This window comes from Elephas maximus, chromosome 10, assembly GCF_024166365.1.
Source record: "Elephas maximus indicus isolate mEleMax1 chromosome 10, mEleMax1 primary haplotype, whole genome shotgun sequence".
Taxonomy (NCBI): Eukaryota; Metazoa; Chordata; class Mammalia; order Proboscidea; family Elephantidae; genus Elephas; species Elephas maximus.
In genome coordinates, this window is record NC_064828.1 from 81324406 (window position 1) to 81337755 (window position 13350).

The window sequence follows — 13350 nt, forward strand, 5'->3', positions numbered from 1 at the left end:
CTGCAGAGTCTGGTTTGTAAAAGAGGGAAGTTCTCAAAGGGCTAGAGCAGGGCTATCCTCCTCTGGACCAGGAGGATAAGATATGGTGACTGCAACAGGGGGGCAGCTCCATGAGGGCAAAGTCCAAACCCGGGGCCATTGGGAATCTTCCAGTTAGACCAGGGCTGGGGAAGGTCCAGGGAATCCAATGAAGTCTCTTAACCCAAAGCAAGAAGCCAAAAACGGTGCTTATGCTGCTGGTGGGCAGGCCTAGATCTCCCTCTAGGACCCTTACCTCCAGAGCTTCCCTCCGCTTCTGAGTCAGGGCCCCCAGATTGTCCCACTGGTCACAGATCTTTTGGCAACGGGCATTGACACTAGGTGAATCGTAATAGTCCAGCTCACTGGGGAGAGAAGAGATAAGTAAGAGTCAGATGGACCAGGTTAACTCCATGGCCTGCTCTCCCTCTCTCCAGGGTAGGGGGTGCTAGTGGTATTGGAGTGGCCCATATGCTCCCTCCATTAAGGCTTCCCTCCTCCCCAGCACCACTTTGGCTTTCAGGAGACCAGCAGGGAGGGGACCAAAGGCTAACAGTCCTCCTCTCCAAGGTATCCCTCCCAGCTATGGCTGGAGATAACACCAACCTTGACCCAATGCCCAATGGCAGGGTACTGCCAAGGCCCTGTGAGAAGCTCAGAGCTCAGAACCAAGCCTTGGTGGTCTTCCGGTCCTGCACTATCTACAGATAAGGATCCAAGGCCTGTGATAGGGAGAGAGTAGTCCCCGGCTCATTCCTTGCCAGGAGGCGACCCTTATCTTCACTGTAGGGGACATGCTTTGTCTTCTGTACTGACTCCCTTCATGCCTGGGTACCTGGGTGGACCCACTCTCCTCACTTTTAACAGCCACACCCCCCAACTCCCACACCAGCTAAGAAAGTCGTGCCCCAGCCCCTTGCTAGGAAAACAGGAGTGACAGTGATTGGGTCAGGGGTGGGCCTACTTGAGCTCCTGCGCGATGGCGGCAATCTGCTCCACACGGTCCTGGTGGGCTGCCAGGTCGCTCTCAAAGGCCTCGTGCTTCTTGAGCAGGGCCTTGATCTCCGAAAGGGTGGCTGTCTCATAGTCCTTCTGCCGCAGCATGGCCTCTTTGCCTGGGTTCAGAGAGAGGGGCACATGCTGAGCAGGGGCCCACCCACCCCTCAGGGCCCCAGGAGCTCCACTTCCATGACACCTCATCCCAAGGAGTTGTCCAATGGGGAATTATCTGCAGTGTGAGAAGCAGGCATGTAGCAGGAACATCCCACTATGGGGAGTAATCAGGAAAGTCACTCATCCTTGAAAGGGCATTTACAGGGTCATTAAAAGTGGTTAAGCATGAAGTATGAAGTTGTCGAGTCAATTCCAACTCATAGTGACCCTACAGGACAGAGGTGAACTGCCCCCTAGGGCTTCCTAGGCTATAATCTTTACAGGAGCAGGTGACCAGGTCTTTTCTCCCATGGAGCCACTGCTGGGTTCAAACTGCCGACCTTTTGGTTAGCAGCTGAGCACTTAATCATTGCATCACCAGGGCTCCTTTGAGTATGAAGGCTACACAGGAGTATGGGGGAACATGTAGGGCGTAACATTGATTTATAAAAGACGAGAAACACAATGATCTATGTCTTGTGGTACAACCAGGAAAAAAATAAGCCAAGCACCTCGGGAAACTCTGTCTTTAGAATTTCTCCAGCTATCGTCACTGGCTCCAGGCAGCCCTGCAGGGACCTCTCCCCGCTATTACTCTAGGGTGGTCAGTGTGTCCATCTCATCCTGTACTCAATCTACAAGTGTCCAGCAAGTACACTGTACTCTCTCCTTGGGGTAGGGCCAGGTCTTGCATTTCTTGGCTATCTGTTTCCACATGAGGAGAGTGGAGATGAAAAGCAGCCACCCAGGACTGCTAGATGCTCCTGCCTTGTGACACAACCGGAATAGGACAGGCGCTGGCCAAGCCTTGCTCCTATCCCACCGTCTGTGTTTACACAGAGACCCTCAGCCTATTTCAGTAAGCAAAGGCTGGGCTTCTAGGCTGAGGGCTGTATCCCGATCTTTCTGCCCTCTACTTTTTTTTCTTTAAATCAGAATCACACCGTGACCTTATAATAAGTTTAGAAAAAGAAGGGGAAAAAAAAATACAGACAAGCCTACTTATCTACTCTTTTCAGTCTTTCCTTCTATGCATGCTGGCACGGTTAAACCATAGGGTAGATACAAACTACGCTTCCTGCACTTAAAACATTTAATAGCACATCATCTGAATTTCTGCTTGGGCTCTGTGGCCTTCGTATGTACCAGCCTTATGGCTGTGTGATGCCCCATCGAGTGGCTGCACTCTCACTGATTTAACCATTCGCTGCCCTACCACGGGGCGTTTCGGTCCCTTGGTTTGCACATCTGTAGTTATCTCACCACAAACTGCTTCATGCATGAATTTCCTCCATGTTTAGGGTTATTCTTCACACAATCTCGAAAACTGGAATATTCCAGTTTAGCGAGCAAGAAAATCATTAGGCATGAATAAACTAGTTGTCATTGAATCACCTCTGACTCATGGCAACCCCCCATGTTTCAGAGTAGAGCTGTGCTCCATAGGGTTTCCAATGGCTGATTTTTCAGAAGTAGGTTGCCAGACTTTTCTTCTGAGGTGCTTCTGGTTAGATTCAAACCTCCAGCCTTTCAGTAATAGCCAAGTGTGTTAACCATCTGTATTACCCAGGCAGGAGCACATACAGCTAAAGTGCTCTCCCCAAAGGTTGTGCCAATGCATGCTGCCAGCATGCCAGCCCATCTCACATCCTTGTGGGTGGCTGGTTAGTGGATGGGGCCAATCCATGCTCTGTTCCTTGGCTGTGAGCTGTTTCCCGGCCCCAGAGAGGATATGATAGAAGTATATGTGGGAGTCAGTGCAATTTCCACTTCCACTCTGCACTGCCATGCCTAGGTAAGTAACTTCATACATGTGCAATAGAGGGGCACAGCCTCATTTCACTGAGTACAAAGCCCAGCATACGTACTTACGATGGGGAGCTCAGCCCAACATCCCTTAGCCAAGTCAAGTGCACTCCTCCTATCCCTGACCAAGCCAAGCCACTCCCAAAGGCTACTCATGACCATAGGGTGTGGTCCTCCCTACTCATCTCCAGCCTAGGGTCTGAGGAACACCAAGCAGGGCAGAATGGGGGAGTCTCAGAGCACTGAGCTGCACTGGCCAGTGGGGTCTGTCCCAAGGGCTCCAGCTGACATGGTTGGCAGGGAACTAGGAAAGAAGCAGCCCATTGTTTTCTCCGACACTGGCCCAGACACCAGGCATGGCCCAGGTGCCTCAAGGCTGAAGTAACGGGTACACAAATATGTTAAGGCAAGGGCTCCGGCTCCCTGTAATTGGAGGCCTAGAAACAGGAAGAGGGAAAAACATCAAGAGAGCTACCACTTACTGAATGCATTCCATGTGCCAGGCACTGTGCTAAGTATAAAGACACTTAAGATATTTAAAGTTCACGACAGCCCTGCGAGGGCACCACTATCATCTACGTTTTACAGAAGAGGACACTGAGGCCCAGAGGTTCAGTCACTCATCCAAATTTACGCTGCTTCGAAGTAGTAGGGAGTCCCTGGGTGGTGTAAACATTTAACGCACTGGGCTGCTAACTGAAAGGCTAGAGGTTCGAGTCCACTCAGAGGCACTGAAAACTCAATGAAGCACAGTTCTACTCTGTCACACATGAGGGTTGCCATGAGTTGGAGCTGACAGGACAGCAACTGGTTTGATCTAAGTGGCAGAATCAGGATTCAAATTCCAGGCTCAGTGACTCAGGGGAGTAAGAAATAATTACTGAGACAAGAGCAAGGAATACTTAGCGTTGTACTAGGCCAAGATCTCTTCTCAGTGCTTCATACATATTAGCTCATTTCACTCTCATAACTCTATGAGGTAGACACTATTATCATCCCCACTGTGCAGATGAGAAAACCAAGACAACCAAAAGGCTAAGGAACTTGCCTAATGTTCCAGAATAAGAGATAATACAAAATAAAAAGCAAGAGAAGAGGAGTTGTGGCGGGCTACTGGGCTGAGGGAGTAAGACAGCCAGACGGCTCAGGGAGGCAGGAGGCTGGGCTGGCCTTACCATCCGTCCAGATCTCGTGGATGGAGGCCTTCTGCCGGAACTTCTCTGCCAGGTGGTCGAGCCGCTCCAGCCTCCGGATCTCGTTCAGCATCCACTCCTCATAGCCCTTCTCTGCCTGCTCCAGGCAGCCCCAGGCGTTGTTAATGTCCTGTGTGGACAGAAGGCAACAGGGTCAGGGCCTGGCTGGGGTCCCAGCCACACCTGGTCCCTGAAATCCCCACAGCTGCTCCATGCCTCCCGGGAGGAACCCTTTCCCCATCCCCGCCATGTCCACCCCAGCCCCACCCCACCTTCCAGCTCACACTGGCATTTCCCTGAGCGCCCCCACCATGTACCCTGGCACCAAGCTGCATCTGCCTGAATGAGGAGGCCCTTTTCCTAATTTGCACAGAGCACCCTCTGGCTAGCAGCAGTTCTGGCCACCTTAAAGCTAGCTACTGATTCAGCCCTGGGACCTGTGGAAGGACTGCAGTTTTCTAAACTGCATGCCCGACATCAAAGGCCTTTTTATTTCCCCTTAAGATAAATATCCCCCTGGGATCCTGCCTCCTTCCAATGCTGTTTGCACATTTTGCCCCATTCTTGTCTACTCCTGGCCTCCTATGCCCACGCGTTCCCATTACTCTTCATGCTAAAGACAAGCTCTCGCCTGGTGAATTCACTAACTCTCTTCCCCATCTTTACAGGTTCAAAAAATTTCTCCCCAGGTCCTGAGGACCCGGTGAAGGGGGATAAATAACATAAAGGAAGACTGTTTAATAACATGGAAAGCTGGTCATAATTAACATTAGGTTAAAAGAAAAAAGCTGTTTATTATGTAAGACATACTTTAGGATTCCCTTAATTAACATTTACATAGAAAGACTAAACAAAAAAACCAAACCCAAATCCGTTGCCACTGAGTTGATTCCAACTCACGGCGACCTTATAGGACAAAGTGGAACCGCCTCAATAGGCTTCCCGAGGAGCAGCTGGTGGAGCGGAACTGCAGACCTTTTGCTAAGCAGCTGAACCACTGCACCACCAGGTTGATGCTAGATAGTAGGATAATGGATAATTTCTGTAAATTCATTTTCTACATTTTGCCCATTTGTATCTTTGAAATATGCTACAAAAAAACTTATTGTTTAAACTAATAAAAGGATATTTTTAAAGTGCTTAAAACAAAGTTCTACGGAAACCAAAAATTTCTTTATTGCTAGTGAACTGTGCCATTTGTGTCAAGAGGCATTTTTGTTACAAAGATGACTGGGGGCAGGGGTCTAGAAGGCAAGCCTGACCCTGAGTGGCCTGGGAAGAGTGGGGCTCGGGGCTGCCCCACATTGCTGAGCAGTCTGGGCTCAAGCCTGGGTGGAAATCTGGAAAGGGGGGAAGGGGTGAATCAACTTTCCACAGGGCTTAGGAGAAATGATTTCCAGAGTGGTGTATGTGGCTACAGGAAACCCCTCCAACCCATGATGCTGCATTTAGCCATGACCAGGAGCTGCTCAGGGATGGAGGTATCTAGGATGGGGGCCCAGTGGGCCGGGGCTCCCCCCACTGGTGCTCACCGAGACCATCCTGCCCTCGGAGGGCATGAAAGCAGGCCGGTTGCTGAGCCGCAGCTTGGTCTGCAGCGTGTTGAAGTTGATTTCCAGCTGGCACTTCTCCTGCACCTTGGGCGGCTTGTGCAGGCGCCGGTAGTCACGGAAGTCCTCCAGCTTCTGCTGCATGGCCTGCATGGTGTTCTCAGGCACCCGGTTCTCCAGCCACGGGATGGTGCGGCGGATCCACTCCAGCAGCTGGGGAGAGCGAGAGAATGCTGCGAGGGGTCTCTCCTGGTGACAGCACACCCTTTCCCAACTACCAGCCTCAGGCCTGCCAGGTTCCAGCGTGCTCCCTCCGTGAATAACATCTCTCAAACCAACTGCTCTGCCTGAGGTAGACCTTAGTTCTGTATCTGGGTCCCTACTACTAACAGGCTGGGCATCGGTTTCCTCATCTATACAATGGATGGGGCTAACTGTTCCCTAAGGTGCTCGCCATCTGATCTTCTAGGATTCTAGAATGTGGGTCCCTGGCTCCAAAGGCAAGAGGTTGCCTTCTGGGGTGGAGCCAGGGTGAGCCCAAGCACCCTAGGATTAACTGGGCTGTGATCATGAACTATGCCCCCTCAAGGATGGGTTTGGAGGTATAGGCTCTGGGGTCCCCTTTTTTCTCAGGGCTTCGCTGGGGCCAGAGCAGGAGAACCCCAGGGGTACCCACATCACTGGCCAGCTTCTCATAATCTTCCATGAGCTGTTCGTTCTCCTGGTTGACGGCCAACACCTTGCAGATGCGGTTGGCTGCTGTCTCCGCCTGGCAACAAGACACAGAGGGTCATGATCAGGCACCCCAGCAGCAGGGCACGTGAGCACACACCTGCACTGACAAGGCCGACTCCACCCCCGCAGCTCCCCCGAGGGTAGGAGGGAGCTCCTGAGGCTCTGAATACAGAGTCTCCCTCTCTCCTCCTCACCACCCATGAGTCAGGTGAGCCTGGCTAGAGGTCATGGTGGCTGAACTGCGCCTCTGCAGAAGGCCTGAGTTTGAGGCCCAACATGCATAATGGGAAGAAACGAATCCAATGACTGATTCAAATGCCCAGGCGTGATGGAGAGGTGAGAACGTTCATGTCCAGGCTAGAATGTCCAGTGGAGGCATGGTGGTCCCACAGCTCGGACCTCAGGGGCTGGATTTGTCAGGATCCTGAAGACGTGGAAATTCAATTCTGGAAGTCTCAGTAGTGGGGCCTTTTGGTATCCCAGCAGGGTTTTCAAGGCTCCTGGCCAAAGCCTGATGCATTTTATAGAAAACTGACAAAGCCTGGACTACACTAAGGGCAAGACCTAAGGATCAAACCCAGCACGGGCAGGAGGCCCACAAAGTCCAGCACGGGCACCTCTGGGAACACTAAACACACATCGGGCCAAAGGCTGGGCAAGCAGATACCCGAACAGCGAGAGGAATGAAAGGATCAGAATGGCAACTGGATGCAACACAACAGAAACCCCAGCAGAACACTCTGGGACTCCAGAGAACGGTGACTCTGCAGAGGACAAAGGTCTCAAAGATGGGACCTCGCAGTTGGTTGATGAACAAGACAAAAAGGGTTTAATTGCAACAAGAGGAATGGAGGCTTCTCATAAGAAAGAACCTCCTGGGAGCAAAGGTGCTTAGACTTGGGAAGGAAGTAGTGATCTTTCATGAAGAACTTTTGAAATAGGAAAGAACTTTTAAAATAGGAAAAATCATGTGCTTTTGAGTGATTACACTGGGATTCTCTTAAAGGCCCTTTCAAGTGCAAAGTTAAGAGGCTGTGTCTCCTAGGGTGAGGGGTCAGAGTGGGTTGGGATTCCACAAGAAGAACTGTAAGTGATCCAAGGATCCTCTGAAGTGGAGAGGCACATCCTTAGACCTTTATCCCTTGCCCCCAACTCAACGCTGTCCTACAGAAGCCACGGCCACTCCTCACACAGGACTCCTGGTTGTCATGCTTCCTGAGAACCGAGTAGCCACAGGGAATTCCAAGAGGCAATGCAGAGGGAAATTCCTCCCCTGGAGCCTGTCCCAGAGGACAAGGGGCCCCAGACAGCAAGCAGGGTGGTGGGTACCAGTCCTCTGTGCCCGCACAAGGTAGCTGGGGGTGACCCTTGGAGGTTATGGCCGGGGCCAGGGAGGAGGCCAATGTGTTCTCCTCTCTGTGCTGACATGTAGGTAAGGATGCAGGGTGCCAAATGTGCTTAACAAGTGGCCAAGAATCCTAGGTAGCCACTCACTGCAGGCAAGAAGCGGCTGCTGCGATAATTTTAAAATAAAAGGTCACCTTAACCTTGTTATCCTCGTGATTCACCTTGATCTCCTGGGCTCCGTGGCCATAAAATTTAATCTTTGACAATTTATCAAATTGGTGGACTGAGTCAGGTTTGAGTTCTTAGGGCTTTAGGAGATGTGCCCTGGGGGCTTTATCCATTCCTCAGACCCTGCAGACTGCTCCAGGGTCAAAAAACAAAACCAAACACACTGCTGTGGAGTGGATTCCAAATCATGCTGACCCCTTATGTTACAGAGTAGAACTGCTCCATAGGGTTTTCTGGACTATAATCTTAATGGAGGCAGCACACCAGGCCTTTCTTCCGCAGCACTGTCGGACGCGTTCGAACCACCAGCCTTTAGGTTGGCAATCAAGTAAACCGTTTGCACCGCCCAGGTCTAAAGGAGGTTCCTTTCAGATGAAGCTTGGGGAAATTCCAGAGTGGGCCTCCTGGGGACTTTTTACAAAGACCCAGTCTCTCTGCCAAGCCCCTGTCTCAGCCTGCCCCCTCCCAGATTCCCCTCATCAGAAGGAGAAACTGACCGAAAACACTGGTCATTATCACCAGGAAATCCACGTTTGGAAATAAAGCATAAGCATCAGGGAGCAGGGGTTCTTTCTCTAGAAAAGGCGACTGGCCTGCTCTGAAAGCTCAGTTGGTGAGACAGCCCAGCTCCTCTGAGACCTTTAGGAAGCAGAGTTCCTAGAATCCAGGTTACATTTTCTAAAAAATGACAGGTAGGATCCTCAGAACATGACTCCTCCCTTACTCTCACTACCCAACTTCCTCCCCCAGGCAGTAACCTCTGCTGAAACTAGGTGATGGTCAGTCAAACCCACTTCCACACTGGTGCCTTTGTCAAGAAGGGTCAGTCACCCACCAACCTCAGCCTGACGTAAAATGAGAGCAGCTCAGGATGTCCTCTAAGATGTCACCCCTGGAGTGGGAGGGAACAAGACCTCTCGATGGAGGAGCTGAGCCTACCCTAGTATTCCCTATTTTCTGGGTTTTGAACCTGTTTTTCCCCCACAGCTACAAGAACCCCATGCACTAAGGGGGGTTTAGGAGACAGCAAGCCAGTACCCCCGAGTACAGAAAGAGACAGCAGAGACTGCTTTAGTTCAGAAGCGAGATTTGTTCTAGAGATGCAAGGGCTCAACCCCCAGGAGAAACTCAGAAATTGAAGTGACTTTAGAAGAAAAGCCCTAAAACCCTCAGAGGGTCCTGCCTTCAGGCTATTCCTGTAAGAGGTGATGGCTGCTCACAAGCCAAGCCAAGCAGAATCAGAGCACGCAGACCTTTCTGATAACCACGGAGTTCGCGTGAGCTAAAGTAACATGAGCGATGGATCACCAGTGGGCTGAGAAAAGATTCCTCAGGAACAAGGCAAAATGATGGCTTTCAAGTACGAAAGCAAAAGACTTCTAGAAATTTGTGCTAACTTTCCCCTTTGTTTGTATTTTCATGTTTTGTATGACCGACTTTAACTTTACCGTTATAAGTAGGTTTGGTTTCAAGTTTAAGAAGTTATGGGCTATTATTTCTGGAGTACTTACCTATTCCAAACAAAACCCAAGCCAAACTGTTACCCTAATAACCAAAACCAAATCAAACCCATTGTCACTGAGTTGATTCTGACTCATAGAGACCCTACAGGACAGAGCAAACTGCCCTATAGGGTTTCCAAGGAGCAGCTGGTGATTTTCAGCTGCCAACCTTTTGATTAGCAGCCATAGCTCTCAACCAATGCGCCATCAGGGATACCCCAGTAGTCAGTGTCAATTTACCTGGTACTGGTATAGTCTAGAGAGGACCATACCCAGTTGAAAGGATATCAATCTTCTAAATGTGGCTAAATGCCACCCACCGCCCACAGATTCACATGAATGCCATGAAGAGCTCCATGGAGGCATTTTTAGTCAAAATTTCCCCAAATCTAGCTAGAATTGGCAAAGTCCTTCCTCCCACAGCTACCCATTGCCTAGTCCTCTGCTCATCCTAAATCAACAACCAGCCCTGGGTTCCTGCAAATGAGGCCCCCAGATCAGCAGGGGTCTCAGACCAAAGATCAACTGGGTCCCAAGGATGGGTGTGGGCAGGGCTGGGTACCCAGACAAAGAGGAACCGACTCCCAGGGCAGCTCAGCCCCTCTCTCCAGTGATTTCCCTCCACTACTCCCTGGACATATGTCCTATAGGGTCGCTACGAGTCGGAATCGACTCGACGGCACTAGGTTTTCTTTTAGGTACTCCCTGGACGAGAGCCAGGACAGCCTCCTGTCACGTGTCCTACAAAGGTTCCATACAAACTGTCACCACCTTCCTGAACAACAGTGTGCCCCCTTCCCAGCCTCACTCGCTGACCCCACACAATCCTCAAACCAAGTGTCTCCTGCACAAGAAAACCCTTCCTGTGTCCTGCAGCCCTGCCCTTCCTTGGTTCAGATGGCATCAAAGCACCGATTAGACAGCAGTCATTGCTGGTGGCTTTTTTTTTTTTAATAATCTACCCAGATGGACCATGAGGACCTTGAGGGCAGGAATGGGGTTTCTTTCCCGCAGCAGGAGGCCTGGCCCTTACAAGAGTCACAGTAGTGACTACAGTGACCGATGAATAAATGAGTGGGGGCCAACAGCACCACCTAGTCCTACAGGCATCCAGAAACACCTGTATTGGAGCAGGCGCAGGCCTGAAAGGGCTGTCTCCCAGAACAGTTCCCAACAGACCAGGAACTTCAAGGCACAAAGCACATAAACAAAATCTTGCTGCTCTCAACCCATTCTCAATCCCCATGGGAAGGGGCATGGGGAGTGAAGAAAGAATTGGAACCAAAACCAACCTGTTAGACAGAAGTTGGAAAATCAATCACACAACTCGTATGCCGTACATGGTATGGGTGCATATATTGCACACGCATACACATATGTGCACACACACACACGTACATGCACTAGACCCTGCTGCCTTTCTGGTCCCTTCATCCAAGGCTTGGCAAGAAAAAGACAGTGGAGAGGACAGAGGGCACCGGGCAGGGCTTTGGAAGACTACCGACATTGGCCCCTGTCATGGAGGCAATCAAGACTGGAAGAGGATCTGGGTGAGTCAGGGAGGGTCCTCCTCCTCTATCTGCCCCCTCCCTGCAAGGAGAAGCGGGAACTGCCCTCCCACTGGCCTGCTTAGCTCTAAGCAGTTGCCCACAGCCTTAGAAGTGGTTGGGGACAACTCTGGGTAAGGCCCCTGACCCAGGACATGAGGGGAACCTCCCGCTACCACCGAAACCCAACTGGTTCTCCCCTTTACGTGACCTTGTCCTAGAGAGTGGACAAAAGGAGCATGAAATGGTTGCAACAGGGATGAGGGAGAGGGGAAGAAGGTATAGGGGGAGGCAGTATGAGATTTGGGGGGAAGCAGGTTGTCACACATACACACACACACACTCACTCGCTCTTCCTCTCTTCTGAACTGTCATCAGCCAGCACACAGACAGGGTTTCAAAGATGAGAAGGCCGGTGTCAACGAGCATGAAGCCCAGGACAGAACCCCTGAAGGAGAATGGGAGAAAGAGGAGCAGGAGGAAGGCAAGCCGAAAAGAGGGGAAGACCACAGCAGAGAACTCGGCCCAGCTGTGGCCATGGCAGCAACCCTGAGGTTATCAGGGCTGGGGGCCAACCAAGGCAAGTAGGTAGATGCTGCTCACATCCTGCTTAAAAGGTGAGGGTGAGAGGAGCCGGAAGAGGTCATGAAGAGAGAGCAGAGGTGGTGGGGCAAAGAGGAAGCAGGAGGCAGGTGAGAAAGGGGGCTGAAAGGGGAAGGGCAGCCTGGGGAGTCAGGACACCTATGAGCGGGAGCCTCCCAATGGGACTGCTCTCCCTGCCCTCAAGCAGCACCAATGAACCCTGGAAAGAAGGTGAGGAGGGTCTTGGGTGCCCATCTAGGCAGGGAATAGGACTGCTCCTAGCCTGTATGGTGCCTCTGGATAATTTTTTTAAAGGCAACTCTTCCTTAAGGCACTTTCATTGGAAAGATGTCATACTGATTTTGTTAGAAGACATTTTTACTGTCACCTGCAGTGTAACTTTAGTAATATCTAAATCCTCAATATCAATGGTATAAATAGTGCCCTTCCATCATGGCACCCTTGTGTGGTGTGTAACCTGGACAACTGTCCACAGCAGACCTGGTTGTGAAGGTTCAGGAAGGGCTCTGAGCCTCTGACCTGGACACTAGGGAGAAGGCAGGAAGCCCTCTTCCTGCCCTGACTGCTGGCTGAATTCAAAAGGATGGCCTTGCCCAAGTAGGAAGAGGGGATAGAGAAATGAAGAGGTCTGGGATGCTGAAGGAACAGTCGAGAGGCAGAGCCAAGAGCTGTGCTGCTAGGAGTAAGGGCTCTTGATTCAGGGCCCAGAGAAGGAGCTGACACAACAAGCTTCTCTCCTGTTGTGGTACCCACTCTGCCCAGTGAGTAGGGATGGAGGCGTGGGAGGCCATCCAGGGGCTGGGGCTCTCGGGCACCTTCAAGTGTCCTGGCCAAGGTTCAGACAGTGCCCTGGCCCCTGCAAGAGGAGGGGGATTTCTCCAATCCTTCCTTCCACTCCAGGGGCCACAGCCCCAAGGGGCTCCTTCAGGAGTGTCCAGGGAGGATGGAGGAGCTGGTCAGAGGGCAACAGGGAGGGTGGGCTAGGCCGAGGGAAAGCTCACCTTCTGCGCACCCGAGAAGGCGTGGCAGTGACATGAAACATTAGGTCACATGGCCTTCCCCTCCGGCCTTAGCGTGCCTACACATCTGCACAGAGAAGGAGAAGAGGTTGAGAGGAGCCAGTAAGCAGCAGCAGCAGCAGCAGCAGCACAGAATAAACCGAAACAGCCACGGTGGACAGACAAGGAACACGAGACAGACGGACAGATGGAGAAGAAGGGAAGGAGCAGAAAGAGAAAAGACGAGATGGCAGAAGGAAAGAAATGGCGGGGGAGATAAGCACCATCAGAGACAGGGCAAGAGACAGGACAGGAAAGCTTGGGACAGCAGCAGGAAGGCTGGGCAAGGCGTGGGAGGGGGCTCTTCCATCATGCATTTCGAGACAAGTCCTCAGACTCCACACAGAGGGGGAGTTTGCATGAGCACATGATAGTCCCACGGACCAAGGCAGCAAAGGTCAAGCGTGAGGCTCTGGAGTCCTGGTGGCCTGGAGGCTGTGCTTCTTCTGGGGTCCTGCTGGAAGTATGTGCGTATGTGTGTGTGTGTGTGTGTGTGAGTGTGTGTATGCGTGCGCGCATGTGCGCATATCTGCTGCCTGAGCTAAGCCTGACTTTAAGCTCAGGCCTCCCCCTGAACAAGACTGAAGGAGGGGTCCCACTGCTGCCCTCAT

General features: G+C 51.6%; 1 protein-coding gene across 3 annotated transcripts in view; it reads right to left on the reverse strand.

Annotated features, from left to right (window-relative positions):
* The window catches only part of ACTN1 (actinin alpha 1), a 102934-nt gene that overhangs the window by 9630 nt on the left and 79954 nt on the right, over positions 1-13350 (reverse strand). For all 3 annotated transcript variants that reach the window (XM_049897376.1, XM_049897377.1, XM_049897375.1), the window contains exons 9-13: positions 6396-6488; positions 5702-5932; positions 4152-4299; positions 983-1133; positions 275-383 (exon numbers count right to left, since the gene is read on the reverse strand). In XM_049897376.1, the coding sequence (XP_049753333.1) occupies positions 275-383; positions 983-1133; positions 4152-4299; positions 5702-5932; positions 6396-6488 (732 nt within the window). The remainder of the gene's footprint in view (positions 1-274; positions 384-982; positions 1134-4151; positions 4300-5701; positions 5933-6395; positions 6489-13350) is intronic.